The 20,754-nt window shown below is 36.4% G+C and overlaps 1 protein-coding gene across 11 annotated transcripts in view; it reads right to left on the bottom strand.

Moving 5' to 3' along the window:
• Positions 1–20,754, bottom strand: part of ppfia1 (PTPRF interacting protein alpha 1) — a 66,226-nt gene that overhangs the window by 43,326 nt on the left and 2,146 nt on the right. For all 11 annotated transcript variants that reach the window (XM_028442626.1, XM_028442633.1, XM_028442619.1 and 8 more), the window contains exon 2: positions 9,685–9,954. In XM_028442626.1, coding sequence (XP_028298427.1) covers positions 9,685–9,954 — 270 coding nt within the window. The remainder of the gene's footprint in view (positions 1–9,684; positions 9,955–20,754) is intronic.

Here is a 20,754-nt window from a genome sequence, read left to right as displayed (position 1 = left end):
AGTGAGCTGTAGCAGTTTATTCAATTCACACGACAGGACACACTTCTACGGCTGGGAAATATGAACCAAAATGAATATCTCAATGTTTTTTCTCAAAATGGCGATATACAAGTTTAATCTCGATAATTTAAATTCAAATAAAGTCTTACCAGAAAGACAATTCTGGGTTAAATTTGCTGATGCAAAATACCACACAGGCTAAAATAACATCACAGTGATTTAAGATTGGTAGAAAAAAAAAAAAAACCTTGAGCGTGTATCACAAACATGGGCAACTAGCGGCCCCAAAGGTAAAAAGCACAAAATGACAGCAAAAAATACGCAAAATTAGTACAGAAACACAAATTAACAACATAAATACTTAGTGGGATGACAAAATAAACAAAAGGGGAAAGAAAAAAAAAAGCTAAATGGGACAAGAAAAATACACACTCCAGCTACATTCCCACTTTAGCTCTGTTTGAACTGTTTTTGCTTGTTTGTATTGGTGTCTTATTCCTGCTGTTGCAGCAAATGAAATGTGATGTTTATTGTTTTTGTCATGTGAAAATCAACTAGCTTTACTTATTTCCAGGGTGCCTATTGTACATCTGGCCTAGGACTACAGATGAAAACTAGCCTTTTGGCTAACTGTACATGGCATATTCTACAGTTGAGCTGTTATGTTATTTGCACTGTCATATAAATGTAAATGAATAAATTTAAAATTTCAAACAAATGGAGAAATACACAAAAGAACAAAAATAAATAAATACAAAAAAGGACACAAAAAGAGAAAAAATGCATAATGGGACAACGGAAATGCATAAAAGAACAAAAATAAATAAAATAAACAAAAAGACAACTAAACTAAACTAAAGACACAATAGGACAACAAAAATCCAAGAACAACATAAATACTGTACCGAAAAGTACACAAAACAACTAGGAAAGACATCCAACATTACCAAAAAAAAAAAATACACGAAAGAACAACAAAAATACACAAAATGGGAAAAGAAACAACAATGGGACTGAGACATTTATTAACAAACAGCTGCACAATATGTGCCACTTTTGGCTTTTTATCCTATAAGGGACAGCACGTGTGAGTGAGTTCTGTAGTGTGGCTTGTTTAGGGGAAGGTCTGGTATATATATATATATATATATATATATATATATATATATATAGGTACCGCAGTATTGAAATTTTCCATATCGCTAAAATAGAAAACAAGATATACTGTACTTTATCTTGAATCTCAACGTATTGCCCAGCTTTACACACATGTAAGAAGTGGATCTGCAGTCAGAAAAAAAACGTGAGTGACGACTTTTGCAAATGATCAATTGTATTTCCAAAGCAGCAGTAGGAAAAGAGCACGAGATCTACAAAAGACAAAGGGTCTAATCATCATGTATGAAATGTATCATCCTGTGTCTGATTAGGAAGAGAAATGTCATATATCACTAAAAACAAACAGTCATCATGTCACACTTGTTCGGAACAATACGTTCTACTTTATGTTACAGTAGTGACTAACTTAACACAAGCAAGGAGCTAAAAAAAAAAAAGGCTGCATTTGTCAAAGTCTGATTGTCATTATCTGTTAGCATTCCATGGAACAAGTCAAAATGTTTGGACTCCTGTTAGCATCACACCCTGTGATAGACTGTGAGTTCAGAGGAGTTCACCATCTGCGGTGAGCATCTCATAGTTACAGGCTGACTGGACGAGCTGTCACTCAAACCTATGTTGGTGGATTGGGTTTCATTACCTGGTGAGGGAGTTAGTGCTGTAGTGCTCTGTATAATCCTAACCAACATCGAGTGGTTCCCAATGTGAGCTACTGCCCGTCAAACAGCACTTGTAAGACAAAATATATTGAGCTTCATTTAGTATATTCAATTCAACTTTATTTATATAGCACAAATTACAACAATAGTCATCTCGCAGCGCTATGAAAATATAACATTCTTAAGAAAAAAACAACAACAAATCCACAAGTATATACACAGGCTGTGCTTGAAATATCATACTAACGTACTACACATGCCAAGTTTGACGTGAAAATGAGTATGACAGTAGTGCGTTCACAATAGATAGTATGGAAACATTGAGGACGCAATATTTCTCGGATGTAAATCGCAGAAATGTCGACATTAAATGTGTTTCCGTGAGTTTTACAGATCAAATGAGCAGATGTTGATATTCTACTTGGTCATTTTCTCACTTAAAATGTTTTCAGAACTTTTGAAGGTGGAGAATAAACAGAGATATTTAGCCTCAGGCCCCGTCTACACGGAGACTAAACAAAAGCGTTTTCCTTAAAATGAGTAATTATGTGTGCATCCACACGAAAATGCAGAAAATGCTGTAGTAAACATTAGGGGCCTCTATGTGGTGCTGTAATGCTGATACAGAAATACACCGAAACAGAGAAGACGACATCGAGAGAAAGCAACATCTCTTTGCAAACAGGTATGAATTAGGAATGGAGGTTTTTTCATTTTTTTCTTTTTTGGTCATGAAGAGAACCACCAGATGATTTTTCAGTCTGTGCTGCAGTTCCTGCACGACACTGGAACACACGGAAGGATCTAGTCGTTAAAATAAAGACCAGTGGAGGGCAGTAATACACCTTGTGGCATCCACTCTGCCGTAAATACAGAGGAAGAAGAAGAAGACACCTGAGGATGCTCAACAAACTGTTACGAAAAAACAGGACATACTATATAAAAAAAAAAAGAGGAAAGAAATGGAGACAAAGACATGACAGGAGATTTGTGTGTGGACGGACAACAAGGTACAGCTGCCTTTATTACTGTTGTTGTTGTTGTGAGGGTCGCGCATGCGGGTTAAGAAAGAGGTGGGGCTATGGCGTCATCGTTTGCAGAGTATGCGTATACGCCGTCTGCACGGCAACTCAGCGGGTGGCGTTCACAGACTTTCCCACTCTGGAACCTGTTTTCAGAAGTTGTCATATTCAGCTACTAAATCCTTGCTGTGGACGCAAGGCATAAACAATAAAAAACGTGTTAAACTATACCCGTGTGCTTCAGGTTTTTGTTGTTGTAGGTTCCAAATGCATCTTGGGAAACTTGGAGGTATACTTCAGTGAGAACGCTCATCCTCCTAATCATACTTATAGTAGAGGTGTCCCGATCCAATATTGATATCGGATATTGGTCCGATACCAGCCAGAAAACAAATCACCGATATAAGCGTTCCGATAAAATTTTCCGCTCCAGCACTACTATCCATAGAAGGTTCACACTTCAACTAAGCAGGTGGCAGTAATGCACCTTAACGTTGGTGCTGGTCTTATAATATATTTATTTTATTCAATTATTTTATTATTTTATTGGTTAAAATGTATGTAACCAATTGGTTAATAATAAATGGGTCAGTTTTTCTCATTCCTACTGTTTTTGACCATTGTTCGCTGTTTGGGTAACATCACTTGATCAAACCTTTTGTAACATTCCACACTACAAAATAAGTAATAAAAGTATGTATGATTCGTGCTGATATTGTATCCTATCAATATCGTATCGGCCGATACGCAAGGCTGCAATATCGGTATCCTATCAGAAGTGAAAAAGTTGTATCGAAACATCCCTAACTTATAGTATATACAGTAGTACAGTGATTCTCAACTGGTGGGTCGTGGACCTGTACTGAATGGGTCGCGAACAGCTGGTCAAAAATAAATAAATACTTAAAGTCTCTCATGTTGGACTTGTCTTTTATTTTGAAGAAACTTTTATTTTGACAGGCATGCTGTGAAGTGCATATTGCACAAGAAAATATATTAGTTTATGTTTAAAAAAAAAGAGAATGTATGTTTTCAACAGCTATTTTTCAAAAAACGTGGGTCGCGATTTAATGGCCGTGGAAAAATTTGGGTTCCATGGTTAGACCAGTTGAGAACCCCTGCAGTAGTAGACATATATACTGTACTCAACAGGCTTTAACATAAAACAGAAATACTCACATGCATGTTTTGGGACAACATAATACATTTACATGCTATTTTCCCCTAAAAAACACATGAAATAATGTCTAAGTGTAGCAAAAAATAAATAAGTAAAATTTCTGGTTTAAAATCTCACGCAACGTAATCATAAGGCTGCATTTTGTTCAAAACTTGAAAGTGATTTCCTGAAAGTCGGTATTTCACTGAAAACAAATTAGAAATAGCTATAAGACATGTACTAAACCCTCACTTTCCTGTAAAATAGAAAAAAATGTTTAGTTTATTGGCCAGGAAAAAAAACAAAATGGGTGAACTCTGAAACGGAATTGCGGAAATTTTGCAGCGGAAAATCAAAGTCCCCTACACATAATTACAGTAACAGAAATAAACAACCATGCATGGCAGTACAGCAACAACACATTTACGTACTTCAGAATCTTAATTTTTTGCCAAAGTAAACCCAACAGTACATTTAACCAACTACTTGATCTTAAACCAACACTTCGTTTGTTGCTTTACCAATTGTAGTTCAAAGAGTTTTGATGTGACAGTTTGGTCCCAAAAATGAACTTTGCCGCTTTGCTTCAAAGGGACAAATTAAAAGCTGTGCTTCTGAAGTGCTGCTGCAAAAGCAAATGAGCAAAAACACCACAAAGTGTTTTCCTCGTTACAACCGGTACTTTTTTCCTTTTACTGCCGTTTTTACTGCAAACTTCACAGCAGCTGAGCTACACAGCAGCTGTAAATTCACTGCCAGCAATGCCCACTTCAAGGAAACCAAAGATAAACCTTGGCTGGGACTCAGAGGTGCTAACTTTACCTTCTACATGCAGGGCCTGTCTTTAAATCACTAACAGGACTGACTGAACTGGATGGAGGGGCGGGGGGGGGGGTGTACAGAAGGAATAATAACAGAACAAAGACGGGGTTCAACAGAGCTTTGACTTTCCTTCACTCCCACACTCAGCCTGCAGAGAGCTGCATCTAAAGTACGACTGAGCTGGAAGTTGGCAACAAAACTGCTCTGAAACACAAGGACTTTTGTACACTGAGCCAGTGTCAAAATAAAAGTCTGTAGTTTCAAAAAAAAAAAAAAACTGAATACAGATAATATTGGGTTTCTGGTCAATGATCACAGTAAACCAAACATGACAGCCAATGGTTCAGATAATTGTCCTTATCAGATTGAATTAAAACCCTTTCAGACTGTTTCTACATAAACAAATGTCATCAGAATTACAGCAGTCTTTAATTCAACATCTGTGCGTTACAAACATCTTTGCGGAGTTTGAGTAAAAACCAAGGTGTGAGAACAATCACTGACACTCAGTTGGTTAATTTGATTTGATGGAACAGATTTAACATGGTCAGCATAACTCCCAAGAACACACACAACATTAGGAAGCAAAGAGCCAAAGTCGACTGAAGTTCACAGAAGAATGTGGAAAAGTGACACGTGTTGGATGGCTAATCCATTAGCTAAACCAACATTCTGCTCAGAAAACAATAATATGTCCCAAAGAGTTGATTGTAATCACATTGAAAAGTACAATGTGGACAGAAAAGCACGATTGATATCAGAGCCTCTAAACCAGGGGTTCTCAACTGGTCTAACCCTGGGACCCACATTTTCTTTAGAATTTAACCAACTAAATTTAGTTTTTTCAAAATAGCTGTTGAAAACACATATAGATATATATATATAATGTTTTTTAAATCATAAATCTATATATTTTCCTGTGCAACATGCTGTTCACAGCATGCCTGTCAAAAAAAAGTTTCTTTCAAAATAAAAGGCAAATCCAACATGAGAGACATTAAGTATTTATGTATTTTTCACCAGCTGTTGGCGACCCACCCAGTATAGGTCCGCGAACCACTTTTGGGTCCCGACCCACCAGTTGAGAATCCCTGCTCTAAACCACGGGTGTTAAAGTCATTTTAGTTCAGGGGCCAAATACTGACCAGTTTGAGTGAACATTAATATGCCCTGGGTTGCACTTCCACACATAAACGATATATGAGTATATGAGACAAGAGCTTCACTTACTGTATATGTCTCTGATTTTGGGAATTTGGGGAGATTTTAGTAGAATATTTTGAGGACAATTTGTCAGATTTTGAAAAAAATGTCTGTTGTCGTGATTGAGAACTGGAAAACCTTGCTCTGCAAATATTGTGGATTTTAATTGAATTTTTGTATTTGGAGGGGCTGAGGTATCAACAACTGAAGTACTTGGTAATTTTCAAGATGTTTGTGTTTTTTTCCTTTCGTTTTTCCTTTCTCGAGCGAGACAAATTTGATGTTCTAAAGGGGCAAATTTGGCCCCCGGGCCTCGAGTTTGACACATGCTCTAAACATTTAATACAAGAAAACCAAAGCTGTATATTACACACATTCATAACCACCTTACAATTAAGTACACATTGCATGGCCACCGATTTTCCCTTTCAAAAGTTTCAAAGGTGATTGTAGATGCAACGCTTCTGCCGTGAATCGTCAGAAGGTAAACTCATCACCAGTTCAGCTAGTACACCATCAGCTAAACCTGTTTTACCAGTAGCTTTTTGGATTTGAATGCATGCAATTATAATTTGAACCACTTGTTAATCACAACGCATTACAAACACATGTCAGATGGAGCTCTGCATTCATTTTCAGTCACAGGATAACATGATCACTAAACTCACCGACACACCCAGAAAAAGGGATTATGCGTGTGATTTTGAATGGGATTATGGATGGAATTGAACATATGTCTGTTTGTCACATTTTCTAGACATTTAATCACTCGTTTTCCGGTGAAAAGAAACTTGTAGAGGCGTGATATTGTCCCAAAACATGTAGGTGAGATGACACGCAGGGCCTAATTAAAAAAAAAAAAAAGCGTCAAAACATGAATTCACTGTGGAAAGTGACATAATGTGAATGAAACGCCATCATCGTGAGACAAAGGACATTTGTCTGGGGAAAGGTTTCAGGGGACCGCTCATTTGTTGCACCCCTCCAGGTCAAGAGTTAAACAAACAAAAAAAAAAACAACTAAACTTCCAAAAACTCATTACGGTCTGGGATGATTGGGATAATTAGGATCATTTAAATTAAGTTGATCAAAACTCAATCAATAAACCTGCTCATATTGAGTAAATCATTGATCCCTGAAGGGAAAGTGTGTCACATTTTTAATTTGACATACAATTTTGTTTAATTATGGTTTTCTCTTACTATTATTTATTATTTTCCCCAAAAAATTAAACAGAATTTGGAAAAATAAAAAATATGGATTTTATAGGGCCCTAAAATTGACAACAAAGTTGCTCTCATACATCTTTATATGACGATTATGAATAATTAAAAAGGAGCAGTCAGAATAATCCATGTCACAACAATTTATATCAAGCTTTTTATTGTAGCTCACGCGTGGGATTAGATTATATTTTTAATTTGACATACATATTTGTTTAATTATGTAGTTTTTTTATTACTATTATTTCTTTTGTTTAATTCAAAAACTATCATATGCTGAAAAAATGTATAAAATATTTCTTAAAAAAACAGAATTTATATAAATAAACATTGAAAAGAAGGAATTTGAAAAAAATAAATAAAAAAAAAGAATTAAAATAAAAAGGATTTTATAGGCCCCTACAACTCTAACGGGACAGGATGCAGAAAGTTGGATTTCCATGTGCACAGTGATCCCTCACCTATTATTGCTTATTCTTACCTTTATGTGATCAAAGTTGATGTGAGCTGGTTTCATGTACGGTATATCAGATCCATATTGGACCAACAGAGCACGACTCTGAGCTGAACACCAACAGTCTGTTCCTCTATGCATCATTAAAAGCTGGAAACCTGAGCTCACTGTTTAAAATACACAAGCCCAAAGAGGCTTGAAACATGACGCGTTCATAAAAAGACATGCACACAACCACACAGTGGTGAGCAGGTAAAAGCCCTCAGGGGTTGTTTAGAGAAGATAAGGAAACCCTTAGCAAGAAGCATAAAAACAACAACTAAAAACATGCTCTGTTAACTGAACAATGACACCACTGTGCTCTAAAGTCTCTACGATCACTGTAAAACCAGTGTTTCTCCATCTCGGGGTCGCCTGAAATTTCTAGTAATTGATTAAAAAAAAATTACTGATTAAACTATTTTTTATTATTAAATTATTATCATATTTAAAAAAAAATAACAATCTTAAACAACGAAACAATGTCAAACACTGTATAAAACAAATGCACTGCGGAACGTTTGTGTGAAAATGATTCAATCAACAACAAAAAAAGAACTTCAAAACTTTTTTCACTTCAATCAAAGAAAAAAAGTGTTAAAACGCAATTTTGCGGGCTCAGTTTTTTATTTTTAACACTTTCATTGATATATGATTTTTTTAATTAAAAACATTTCTTTTGATTGAGATGTTTTTTTTTTAATTGAAATCATTTTTTTTTATTGGAATGTTTTATTTTGTATTGAATAATAAAGACTCAAATGTACTACCCATAAAGATGACTTCAATAAATAAAAACAAAAAAAAACAAAAACTTTTCAATTAAAAAAGAAAGTGTTTGAAAGCATTTTTTGGGCTCAAATATTTATACACTTTTTTTTCTTTGATTGAATAATAAAGACACAAATCTACCTCCATGCAAATACTATGCAAATCTACATCTAGTTCAAATAAAATGCAGTATAAAAATATCTGAGCTGGACCAATTTGTCACTTAATTCTGTAATAAACATGGACAAAAACTAATTCTACAAAGAAAAAAATAATCTTTGGGGTCATCAGAAAATTCTGATATCGAAATTAGGTCACGACCCAAAAAAGGTTGGGAACCACTGCTGTAAACACAGGCATGAATGGGACCAACTCTGAATTATATCCTCCATCTCATCTGGCATTTGTATTATTCTAGAAAAAAGGGGTTGCATGACAGGTGTCACTCATCGCACTAGTTATTAACGACACCCTCGCATTTCCCAGCTCTCTGTGGAGCCCGCCCTGCTGTGAGCAGTGCTACAAAGAGCCAGCGTGACATCCCTGACAGCTGATTTTAAACAATAAACCAGTGAGAAGGCCTCTGCCAGGGAGCCAATGGGTGTGCAGCGTTATTATCCCAGTGCTACAGAGGGCTGAGCGACTCTCTCAGCTGAAATATTTGGAGTAAATAATACACTGTTTATTACATACGGTACCATCTATCTGAGCTGTGTTAGAATATTCTCCACAACTCAGAGGCATAAAGTCATGCAAATGCTCTTGATGTTTTGTTTATCGGATAAAGACGAAGTGTAGACCTCATAGGTCATTAAATAAAAGATGTAAAAGGTTGAAATTTCTGCTCACAGTTTGTTTTATCTACACTCTCTTATTGAAACTGTTGGAAAAGTTTAGTTCAGTGCATTGTGGGATGTGGAGACCTGTAGACGAATGCATTGAAGTGTTTTTACGTCATATTTACAGTCATTTCTTGTGTTTGTCGAATGTACTCGATCGATTGGCTTGACTACATTTTTGTTAGTTTGTTCCCAGTATTCCCAGTGATATCACCTCACTCCATCAGACATTCAATTTCAACAAGATTATTCCATGTAAATCCCAAAATAAACATCCGCCATGGTTTCGCTGCAACTTTCAGTGCATAAAAAACAGGAAAAAAATGTGTTGAGAAGTCACTTTTAGCAGGAACATCATTATAACTTGAGGTACCTGTGGCAGCGCCGTGTTGAGCTGTCTCTGCAGTGAGTCCCGTTCGTGGCTGACCTCGTGTAGTTTGCCCTGAGTCAGGCCCAGGTTCTCCTGAGTCTCTCTCAGTGTCTCCAGAAGGCGATCCCTCTCCTCCAGCATGGAGACCATGAGCGACTCGAAGTGGCCCTCTGAGTCCGATTGCAGCGGGGAGCCTGAACCTCGCCGACCGCCACCTCCTCCTCCGCCGAGCCCCTCCGACTCGCTGATGGTGGGCATCACCTCACACATCATCTACGGTCAGGGAGATGATGTGTAGAGTTAATTTAAGCAGGGCTTTTATTACTACTTTAGCAGCACCATAGGCACAATCAATAACTCAGACTGTACAGTGTGGATATGATTTTAAGCTGTAAAATGTAGAAAGAAGAACATGGTGAAGGTAAAACACGTCAGTGGCTCAATCACTCCCACCCAGGCAGCGCTCAGGGTAAATTTAGCTAAAACCTGGTTATTCCAGTGAATTTCCTCAGACATCCACACTGAAATGTCTAGTAAATGATAAAAAGAAAAATGACTCTCTTTGTACTTGTCACACAATAAAACAATAACAATTAACCTTAATCACAGCAATATTAAGGTTTTCACTACTGCGATAACGTAACCTCAGACGCTGGAGGTTTTTTCTTCCGTCTCCATCATGTGAGTGATATATATGTTCACCAATCAGAATTGCAGAGAACCGCCTTCCTGGGCTGCTGGCCAATCAGAGATGGTTACAGGACACGCTTGTAAGTGCTACAGAGAGTCTCTTTTTTTTTTTGGCTACAGCGAGTCTCTGAATGCACACCTCCAACACACCTGATTGAAATGACCAGGATCGTTATCAGGCTTCTGCAGAGCTTGATGATGAGTCAATCATTTGAAGCAAAAGTTAAACTTTTTGAAAAATGTAATTTGACAGTTTGATTAACATAATATTTGCTTTTGATTTTGGTACTTTAAATCATTCAGTGCCAGCCGTTTTAGAGCATTTTGACTCATTTTTAAAGACCCACAGAATATTTTGTCCTATGTCAATCTGAATTCTGAAAGACTAAAGACTCTAATTTCAATCAGAAAAAATAATTTTGTCTTAGCTTGTTTCGTTCTTCTGTAATCCACAGTTGAATAGAGGCAAGTTTCACACAAATTGCCAGTTTGTGACAAAAAGCTGAGAAAAATGGCTTTTTCTGAAAAAAACCTGAATGACTTTGAAACTATTTTTTTTTGCTTTAGGGACACCTCAACATTGTGAGCTGCTGGGAACTTCAGCATCAACTCTCGTAGCGCCATTTTCTGTCTCGTAAACTCCTTTCCTCTCACTCTGAGCTCATCTTTAAAAAGATGAAATAAATTGTATTTCATACATTTACTGATATCGTGATATATCAATGTATTGTTTAGTATCCGGATATATTGTATCATGACATTAAGATTGTATCCTAACTATCACCAGATTAATTGCAATGCACACCCCTATAAAGCGCCCTCAATGAGTTAACCTAATCAATCTCAGTCACGAACCAGAGTATAAACCTAAATCTCTTATTTTGTTATAATTTAGTAAATTTTCCTAAACTCCACTTTCCCTGGTCATCAACATCAATCATTAAATCTGCTACAATCAAGCAGACAAAAGCAGTCTTGCTCTAAAAAACTAAAACCCATTGATTGAAGGCTGTGCCATGCTGGTGCTACCGTACATAGTACCTTTAAAGGTCACTCTGAGCCTCAGGAGGACAGATAAGAGATGATTCATGGTTTCACAAAGAGGCAGCATAGTCACTTACAACAGCAGCTTACTGATCAAACAACAGCCAAATCAGCTGATCCTACTTACTGATGCTCGCTAATGGAGAACTGTTTCTGCAGTGCATACTTCACTTAATCTACAGTAACAGAGTTCAGTCGTGAACAGAGAGGCTTAAATCAATCAGATAACTGAAACTCACATCAGGTTCAGAGTTCACCCATGGATCTGCTTTTCTCACATTTGGGGAACAAATTAGTTTTTTACCCTTTGTTCAGAAGTCAATATCATCTATCTTTATTTTGAAATCCTTTTAGAAGGGAAAAATAATTTACTAACTGCTTACATGTCATTTAAGTTGTCAGTCCAGAATTAGTGAGCAAACGTTTATTTACTTTATTTTAATCCAGGCTAGTTTGGCTTCAATATTTTTTCCTCATGTAAATATTTTGTACAGTAAACCAGAAAAACTATTTTACATTGACATTACTATTTACGTTAATCCAACCCTGGTCTTTTCAGTGCACATTAACAGTTAACAATAATGTGTGGCTTTAAAATATTTATGTAGAAGATATTTAAACATTATTTACAAGCCTGTAAAGACTGAGTACTATCTGGTGGAGTTGAATGTAAAATACAGTTTAACAATCTTCTTTCTTCTCTTCTTCAGTGGTTCAAGTTCTACAAAAAAAAACTATTTATTACATTTCAAAATTAAAAATAAAAGTGCCTCTTGTAAGCTTCTCTCCTGACAGAAGAACATCGCACGAGGAAACCGCGACAAACATGTAGAAGGTTTAAACTTCTGCATTCTACAACACATTTTTGGATTAATTCATATTCAGCCTCCCCATGACAATCCAATCCAGATGTGACAGATTCAACTCAAGTAGTTTCAGCTGTGGTACACTCTGGTCTGAGTGTGTGGGAGAATTAAAAACATGTCTAAAAATACACAAGAAGAAAATAAAAGCTCTTCACAAATTTACTTCTTGGATGAACATCTTCGTTTCTGAGGATTAAAGCACTGGATCTGCATCTGATTAACTGGGGTTTCTTCTGTGTAGTTCAAATGAAGAAAAATACATACTTTGGTACATAAGTATGTATATATTTGGCCTCATTGATTTTTGGGATAATTCCGTCCATATTCTTTAGATTCAATTCAACTTTATTTATATAGTGCAAAATAAATTACAACAAAGTAATCTCAAAGCGCTTAACAAAATAAAGATGTGATACAAAGTTAAATGTCACTTAAGGATTAGCAAAAGTGGTGCAAATCAATGGATCTTCTAATGTGAACTGAATTGTCACTAAAGTTACTCTTTATAACAATCTGGTTAGACCAGAATTGCCATCAGTGCTGCTGCTACAAACATTTCTGGTTCCACTAATCCTAAACTGACTCCGTTGAATGTAGACCAGGTAGGTGAAGACAATCGAAGGATGATAAACTACAGAAAATACCCTCACCAACATGTTTTGAAAGAACATCACACACTTTTACCATATGTGTTTGGAAGAGATTTGAAAAACCAACTTCCTTAGTGTTGCACGAAATCTATTGATCCGCAATCTTGCGAGACCGTTAAGCAGGATTTGAGCGTACTCGATCATTCCATGTCATTTCAGTTTCACATTTTACCAATTGTTCTGTGACTATTCAATAGGCCCATTGTAAATGTTTAGTTTAATTTGATGAATACTTTTTTAGATATGGCCAATTTAGTGAGGTGTATATGTGTCAATTTTCGCTCATCCTTATTTTTCTTCAATTTTCAGCTTCCAATCTCTCAGGAACTACATCACATTGGAAAATGAAATGATATAGTATTACAGCTCCACCTACTCTCTCAGAATATACAAAATATCTACTATACATCCTATCAGGTGAATATGGCAGCCTATCAAAATTGGAAAAAAGTTTGTCGGAAACATGTTTAGGCCTTCAGTGAACAACTTAGCATATGCCTCAGCCCCCTGTAATTTGATCAGCTTTGAGCTATGTACATAGACTTTATCCGACTTCTTCATTTTTATTTTGGAACCTTGGGGCTATTTCACCACTTGCTGATGTTGAAAATTCTTTACGAGGTCATTGGCCTCGGTGTCTTATCATTTGTTGATAGTTTTTCACTAGTAACAACTTGACTTTGACTTCTGATGCATAGAAAAAACACAATTATTTAAAAGAGTTAGGTTCAATAATTCACATTAAATATACAAGTACGGTGCCCGTCGGAAGTATGTATTCATATAGTGGGAGGAGTTTAAGTAGAGTTGTCAATTATGGCCAAATTAGTATGTGTTTGAAGGTTGGATGCACAGAGGTTTACATACTGTGTACTCTGTAGTGCTATAAAGGGGTTTATTTGTGGGTCCAAAGTAAAATAGCGTGTGCAGTTTCCCAGGTTTAATTCTATGAGACATGCGCATGATAAATGTGTTTGTTTATTTTACAAATTTTTTTTGTTTTGTGTATTTTTCTGTAATGTAAGTTTTTGGAGTAATTATGTGTATTTTTGTATCTTTCTGTTTTTTTGTGCATTTTTTGTATAATTATTGCTTTTTTGTTGCCATTGTAGTGTGATTCTGGACAGCGAACACGCACACGCACAATTATAGATAGATTTTACATGAGTTGGACATTTTGTAAGTCCGTAATTACTTAAAAATAAGGGGAAAGCCGATACCCGGAGGGTTGCCAGTTCCAATCCACTGCGGGCTGTCACTGTAAGACCATGAAATAGTCCTTTAGTCCTCTAATTGCCAGGATTCTCTTGAAAAAGAGATTGTTAATCTCAGTGAGACTTTCCTGGTTAAATAAAGGTAAAAAAAATAGAAATGGGTTAAGAAATTTCTGACGGAAAATTGGAGGGCCTGAGATGTTCAAACCGAGGCCCAAACAGTGCCCAAAAAATCTCCCCTACAACATCTCCATGGAGCAGCAGCAGTAGCATCTTGAATCTTAGTGATGCTCACAACAAATTCTATAGGCCAACCATCTGAATGTGTCAACAGAAATGATGTCTTTAAACTGCAGCCTTCCGAAGAAAAGTGCCAGGACCTTCAAGTTGTACAGTTTCTTGTCGTGTTTAGGGCCAACAGAGGGGGATCGTCTAAGGAATTACAGGTTCTCTACACACAGTGTGGCTTAAAGCCTACAGATGGACTGCCAGACAAATAGCCTGGTATCATGTGAGCTGGATTTAGCATACCTACTGTGAACAAGTGGGCTAAGAAACGCTCAGCGGCAGCCGGAGCTGTCCCTCCCACTCACTGTGCGTTAAAGGCCACTGGCTCTACAGAAACCAAAGCTCCAGGGCAACTCCTGTATCTTCCAGGATCACGTTATTATCACACTAATTAACTAATCAACCAGTCATCATTCCTTTAAATCAATCAGACCATGTTATGGGAACTAAATGCCATTTCTCGTGGCTGAGCCAAACGTAACCCAATTAATGTGAGGCAAAGCAGTAAAGCAGCGCCTCATATCCAGGTCAAGCCATTCGGGTTGTTTGTGAGGGGGAGGGTCAGTATCCACCAAGGCAGTGACAGATGGCAGCTCTAGTGTACCTCATGCCCACCGCTACACCTCAAACAATAAAGATGACATATCAAGACCTGTGAGCAGTAGGGGTGAGTATTGGCAAGGATGTTGCAATACGATACGCATCACAATACGATATTATTGCGATATTTTACCCAGTTAATATCAAAATTATGAAAAATCAAGTTGCTGTATATGTTCATCAGAAGATAATGATCATTCAGAGGACAAATTGAGTCAAAACTATTTGCTTCAAAACATCCTATTTATTATTTATGATTAGTGTTTTTGCACATTTTCACTGAAAAAAAAGAAAATGAAGTGTTACACACTGCCATCATAAAATAAAGTGCAAAAAGTTTATTTTCACTGAAACTACTGCGTAGAAGTCTCAAAGTAACCATGACAACATAATGATGGCATTGTAACAACTGTAAGTGAGAACATTAAGGATAAAGCACCCTGAGTTACTGATAATGCACAAAAATAAGAAAAAAGAACTGAAGCAGTCCCAAAGCGCTTTACATATCAGCTCATTCACCCAATCACTCTCACATTCACACACCACTGGGACAGGACTGCCACGCAAGGCGCTAGTCGCCCTTTGGGAGCAACTTAGGGTTCAGTGTCTTGCCCAAGGACACTTCGACACATAGTCAGGTGCTGGGATCGAACCCCCAACCTCTCAATCAGAAGACGACCCTCTACCACCTGAGCCACGGTCGCTGTATCAGTTTAAGCACTGATCTGAACAGATTATATGAAAATAAAATGTCTGGGCATACATAAATATTGCAGGCATTACACACTGCCAAATATCCAAAAAAAAAAAAAACGATTTAAAATCGGCACCCAAAAAAACGCGATATATCGTGAAATTTTCACACCCCTAGTGAGCAGTGTTACCAGGTGGGGTGAGGTACCGCTCCATTGGGCTTATTTTAAACACAATGAACTGGAAATAAAAACAGTGGGCAGGTTGGTGAAGTTTGGTGTACTTCTTACATCATTTGACGGGTTTTTAGAAAACAAAATAGTTGCTATTATGCGGTAAAAAAAAAAAAAAAAGGATACACATTTCAATTAACTGTTATCTCTTTTCAAATGGAGGAGCTCTGTCCAACTTGGCAATGGCATCATCAATCAGTGGCCGTGTTCAAAATGGCACACTAACGTACAAATTCAGTGAGTATACTGTATCTACCGATGATGAGCGTTCCCACTGAAGTATACTTCCAAGTTTCCCAAGATACATTTCGAACCTACAATGACGAAAACCTGAAGCACATTAAGGCTAAATATCTCCATTGATTCTCCACCTTTGAAAGTTCTGAAAACATTTTAAGTGAGAAAATGACAAAGTAGAATATCAACATGTGTTCATTTGATCCAAAAAAACCATCGTATATTCCAGCATTGCAGAGATTTTCGGAGACCCTCCATTGTGCTACTAACAAAACTTCAAACTTCAAAACAAGAGCCCTATTTATAAATGCATAAAAAAAACTGATGGAAGATAAGAAGAGATGCTTTTGTTTTAAAAAGGGGAAGTTTGACTTTCAGCTTGAAGCCAGTCCCAGGAACATTTTACATTCCACTAACAATGCATCATGAGGCGGTTCAGTATGACTAGTGTGCTCAACGTGCATACTTAAAAAATGTCCTCGTATAGTATACATCCAGGTATTTCTCGCATACTCAAATCTTTTCATACTATCTAGTATGAGTAGTACGTTAGTATGACATTTCAGGGTTATGAGTTCAGCTCAGCTACACTAAGGTCACAGACCTGGAAGTCTTTTCTTTCAAGCTTGGACTTGGCCAATCTGTGATGGCTATTTGGATGTCTGATTTCACTCTGTGAGGTGCATGTTTGATACTTTTTTTTCTTTTTTAATTGTTTAAAGTAAAAAGCTACAACTTTTTTAGCCTTTTTGTTTGTTTATGAAGTGTAGTAGTTTGCGTTCACACTTGTAGTTTATTTACTGTGTTAACATGCGCTGGAATTTGGGCTGGTTTTTAATGAAGCGAGTGGGTTTTGCATAGTGTTTGGGCTGGAAATTGTCAGTTAGATCTGGCAACCCTGCTCTTGAGAGAGAAGTTGTAAGTCAACACAAAGCCTCCTTAACCACCTCCGATGGTGTTTGCCAACACGACCGACATCCAGGGATAACTAGGAATCAGCTGAGGAGGGACAGGGGATCGAAAAAAACTGATTTCTTAAGCTTGGTTATTTGTATGGTTCATATAAATCTTTTTTAGCCCATTGGAATCATGATGTATAAGGAAGCACACAAAAACATTGAGCACATATTAAACACATACTGTCTTAAAGGCAGATACAACCCAAATGACACTGAAATGTTATTTCACCATAGACTTTTTATGGGAGCGGAATTACAAAAAAATATTGGTGGAAAGCTTCAAAATGGAAATGCTCATATATAAATGGATATTGTGTGTTTAAGACTAAAAGTATATAGAAAAGTTTCCACTTTATATCAATTTAGAGTTAATTGAGTGTGAGGTTTCTTGATCAAGAAGATATACAATAACCAAGAAGTGAGAAAATGTGAAATTTCTGATGCAAAATTTTTTTACAAGTTTTATGTTACGAGTGAATAACTAATGAAAAATAAATGATTATAAGACACAGAGGCGAGCTATAATGGTCTCTTGTTAAGGATTTTTAATATCGGCGAGTGGTGAAATAACCCCAAGTTCAGGTCCAAAATAAAAATATCACATAAAGAAAAATGGTTTTATATCCCAAGAAAGAGTCATCTTTATACTATTACTATATTATACTATTTTTTCTTACATTCTCACATGTAGTTATGGGCCAATGAAAGTATTTTTTCAGATTTCAAGACACTGTCACCCAAGAACCAATGCATGTATGTGACTAATCATTAGTGATGTGAACAGTCTATGTTCATAGCTCAAAACTGACCAAATTACTGGGAGCTGAGGTATATGCTAAGTTTTTTACTGAAGGCCCAAACATGTTCCAGACCCAAACTTTTTTCCAGTTTCGATGGGTTGGCATGTCCACCAGAAAGAATGTATAGTAAATATTTTTGTATATTCTCAGAGTAGGTGGAGCTGTATTAGTAAACCAAATTTCAGTTTATCATGTGATGTAGTTCCTGAGATATTGGAAGCTGGAAATAGCAGAAAAATAAGGATGTGCGAAAATCAAAACATATTGGCCATATCTCAAAATTATGAATCCAATCAAACTAAAAAAAAATACAGCGTGCCTATTGAATAATCACAGAACAATTACTAAAAAAAAAATAAATCTCAGAATTATTTTTTAGACCACAGTGCATGGGCCATTTGTTGGAATGACATGGAATGACCCTGGATGCACCATTGGCATCATATCAGAAGTGAAAACATTGTACTGGACACCCCTAGTGAACATAATCACTTTTGAAGTGTTCTGGTTCTTGAATAGTTGGTATTTAATGAAAATGGATTTATATTGAACTGAAGGATGAATTCCCACAAACTGAAGGCCAGAACTAATTCCATAGTGTTCATCTTGCTTCCTCTGTTGGGTTTGATCAGGAATCAAAACATTACAAAGACACTCAGAAAATTTCAAGAATACGTCAACATTTGAAGAACTTTTCTCCACAAGTTGGACTTCTGTGTTACAACAGGACAAACCTAAATTGAAATCACAACAATTGGCCACGGTCTAGAAAAATATTTCACATTAGCGTTTTTTAAAAATACAACAGACGTCTTAAAGTTCATTTTGATCGGCTTTTCAAATCGATTGTTAAAGGCACTTTGAGAGAAATAGTACTGTGACATCCTTGGTCATAAACGTACGATCCTGAATCCATCCAGCTGAAATGTGTTGCTTTCACTGGGTCATTCATTTCCTGACCCTGAGTGACAGGGTGAAGAGTTCAGCTGTCAGGATGAGCTTAGAATAAAGTCACTCTTCACATTCCCAATAAAAAAAGAAGGTTGTGGTTGTTCAACAGCTAGTTAGTATGACCCCTGGTGACCCAACTAGAAAGGAATCATGAGGTCTTTCAGGAGAGCATAAACGGGTCTGTGATCGGTGACACCCAGGATCAATACCATCACCACAGGCTTAAATGGATTGTGCAATAATGCAGTGTGCAACGGTTGAGAAATTAAATTCTAAACTACTATTTAAATGCATTAGGCCTGGGCATTATACCGAGATTCAAGATATATCAAGTTTTCTATTTTAGCGATATAGAAAATTACAATATCGCCTATATATATTCATATCTGCCTTTAAGTTTTATAACAAATTATTTTTGTATAGATGTGTTAGACTGACTTCAGGTACAAGAACATGATGAAGCATTAAATAAAAATAAAGTGAAACAACTTTAAATTACTGATATATATACGGAGAAAAAATTGTAAGTAGACTTGAGTCATGGATAATTCTTATTAAATTTTTTTAAACATACACATGGAACAAAAAATGTCATTAAAGTTCTGATAGTCATGTTTATATATAAAATGAGAGCAGTGTAAATTAATAGCTCAGGTCCCAGTAGTTGCATTTAGATTGTATCATTAATGCTGGAGAAAATCTTATTTATAACGTTTATTTATACAGGTATAGTCCCATTGAGATGCGGAGGAGATCTGAATATAAATACTTTTCCTATGATAAAAACAAATTACATGATGCATTGATCATATTTATCTCCTACACAAAAAAAATTAGATACTGGGTGACAGAAACAAACTAACAGTATACCATTGTGTGCACATTTCTGCTATATATTAAGTGGTCTTGAACATGACTAAAAACTGAAGAATGAAACTAAAGAATAAGTGTTTTGGGTGAAAGCTCAAATATTGTGAGAAAAATCAACCAGCTTCACTAGGAAGGAGCTGGTTGACTGAAAACTGTTAGTGTTTTTATCTTTCAAAGAATTAGGACTCACTGACATCCTGTCAGTCAGTTTCCACAGGAGTTATTACACATTTAACAACCTGGGACTACTGACCTGTGTGTGTGTATTAGTTTGAAGAGTCACTGTCATTGTGGAAGTTTTCATTCACTTAATCCAAATATTGATTAGTAAATACTCCTCCCTGTATGATTATGGACATGTCGGTCTACGAGTAATGATTCAACACATTTGTCAATTTGCATTTTCATGATTCTCTAAATGTATCCATTCGTAAGTAAACAGAGAATACAGAGATCTGGTATTTTAAATTAGTAATGTAAATTTCCAAACCTAGCCTCTGTTGAACAGATGTGTCAAACAATTCAGACTCAAATGAACCAAACCAGAAAAACACTATCATCGTTCCATAATTTCAAAACCTCCACATGTAAACGACTGTATATACATTTCTGAAGGAGTAATGCATGCAGTTATAGATATGTGTAACTGAGCTATATGTGAATTCAGCAAATGACTAATGCACATGTGTAAAAATGAAGGGATGCGGTCCATTTTCGACCCATCATAGCAACTGAGATTGATCATTTGAAAGAGAAAAGGCCGTGGGAAACAGGAATTATGAGGCAAAAAAACCCCCTACATAGTAATATTTCAGATGTTTTTTGCTTTTAGGCATCCTTATTGATCCGTGAGCCATAATTTTCATTGATTAGCGTCAACGTATGCACAATGGTGGAAAAATTCTTGCTACGTTCTTTACAGAAATGCGTGGATTCATCTGGTTTGGTTTAACTGATGTCAAACTTGGTTAAATGAAT

This window comes from Gouania willdenowi, chromosome 3, assembly GCF_900634775.1.
Source record: "Gouania willdenowi chromosome 3, fGouWil2.1, whole genome shotgun sequence".
In the NCBI taxonomy this organism is placed as follows: Eukaryota; Metazoa; Chordata; class Actinopteri; order Blenniiformes; family Gobiesocidae; genus Gouania; species Gouania willdenowi.
Note: the sequence above shows the minus strand (reverse complement) of the source record. Positions and strands in the feature narration are given on the sequence as shown.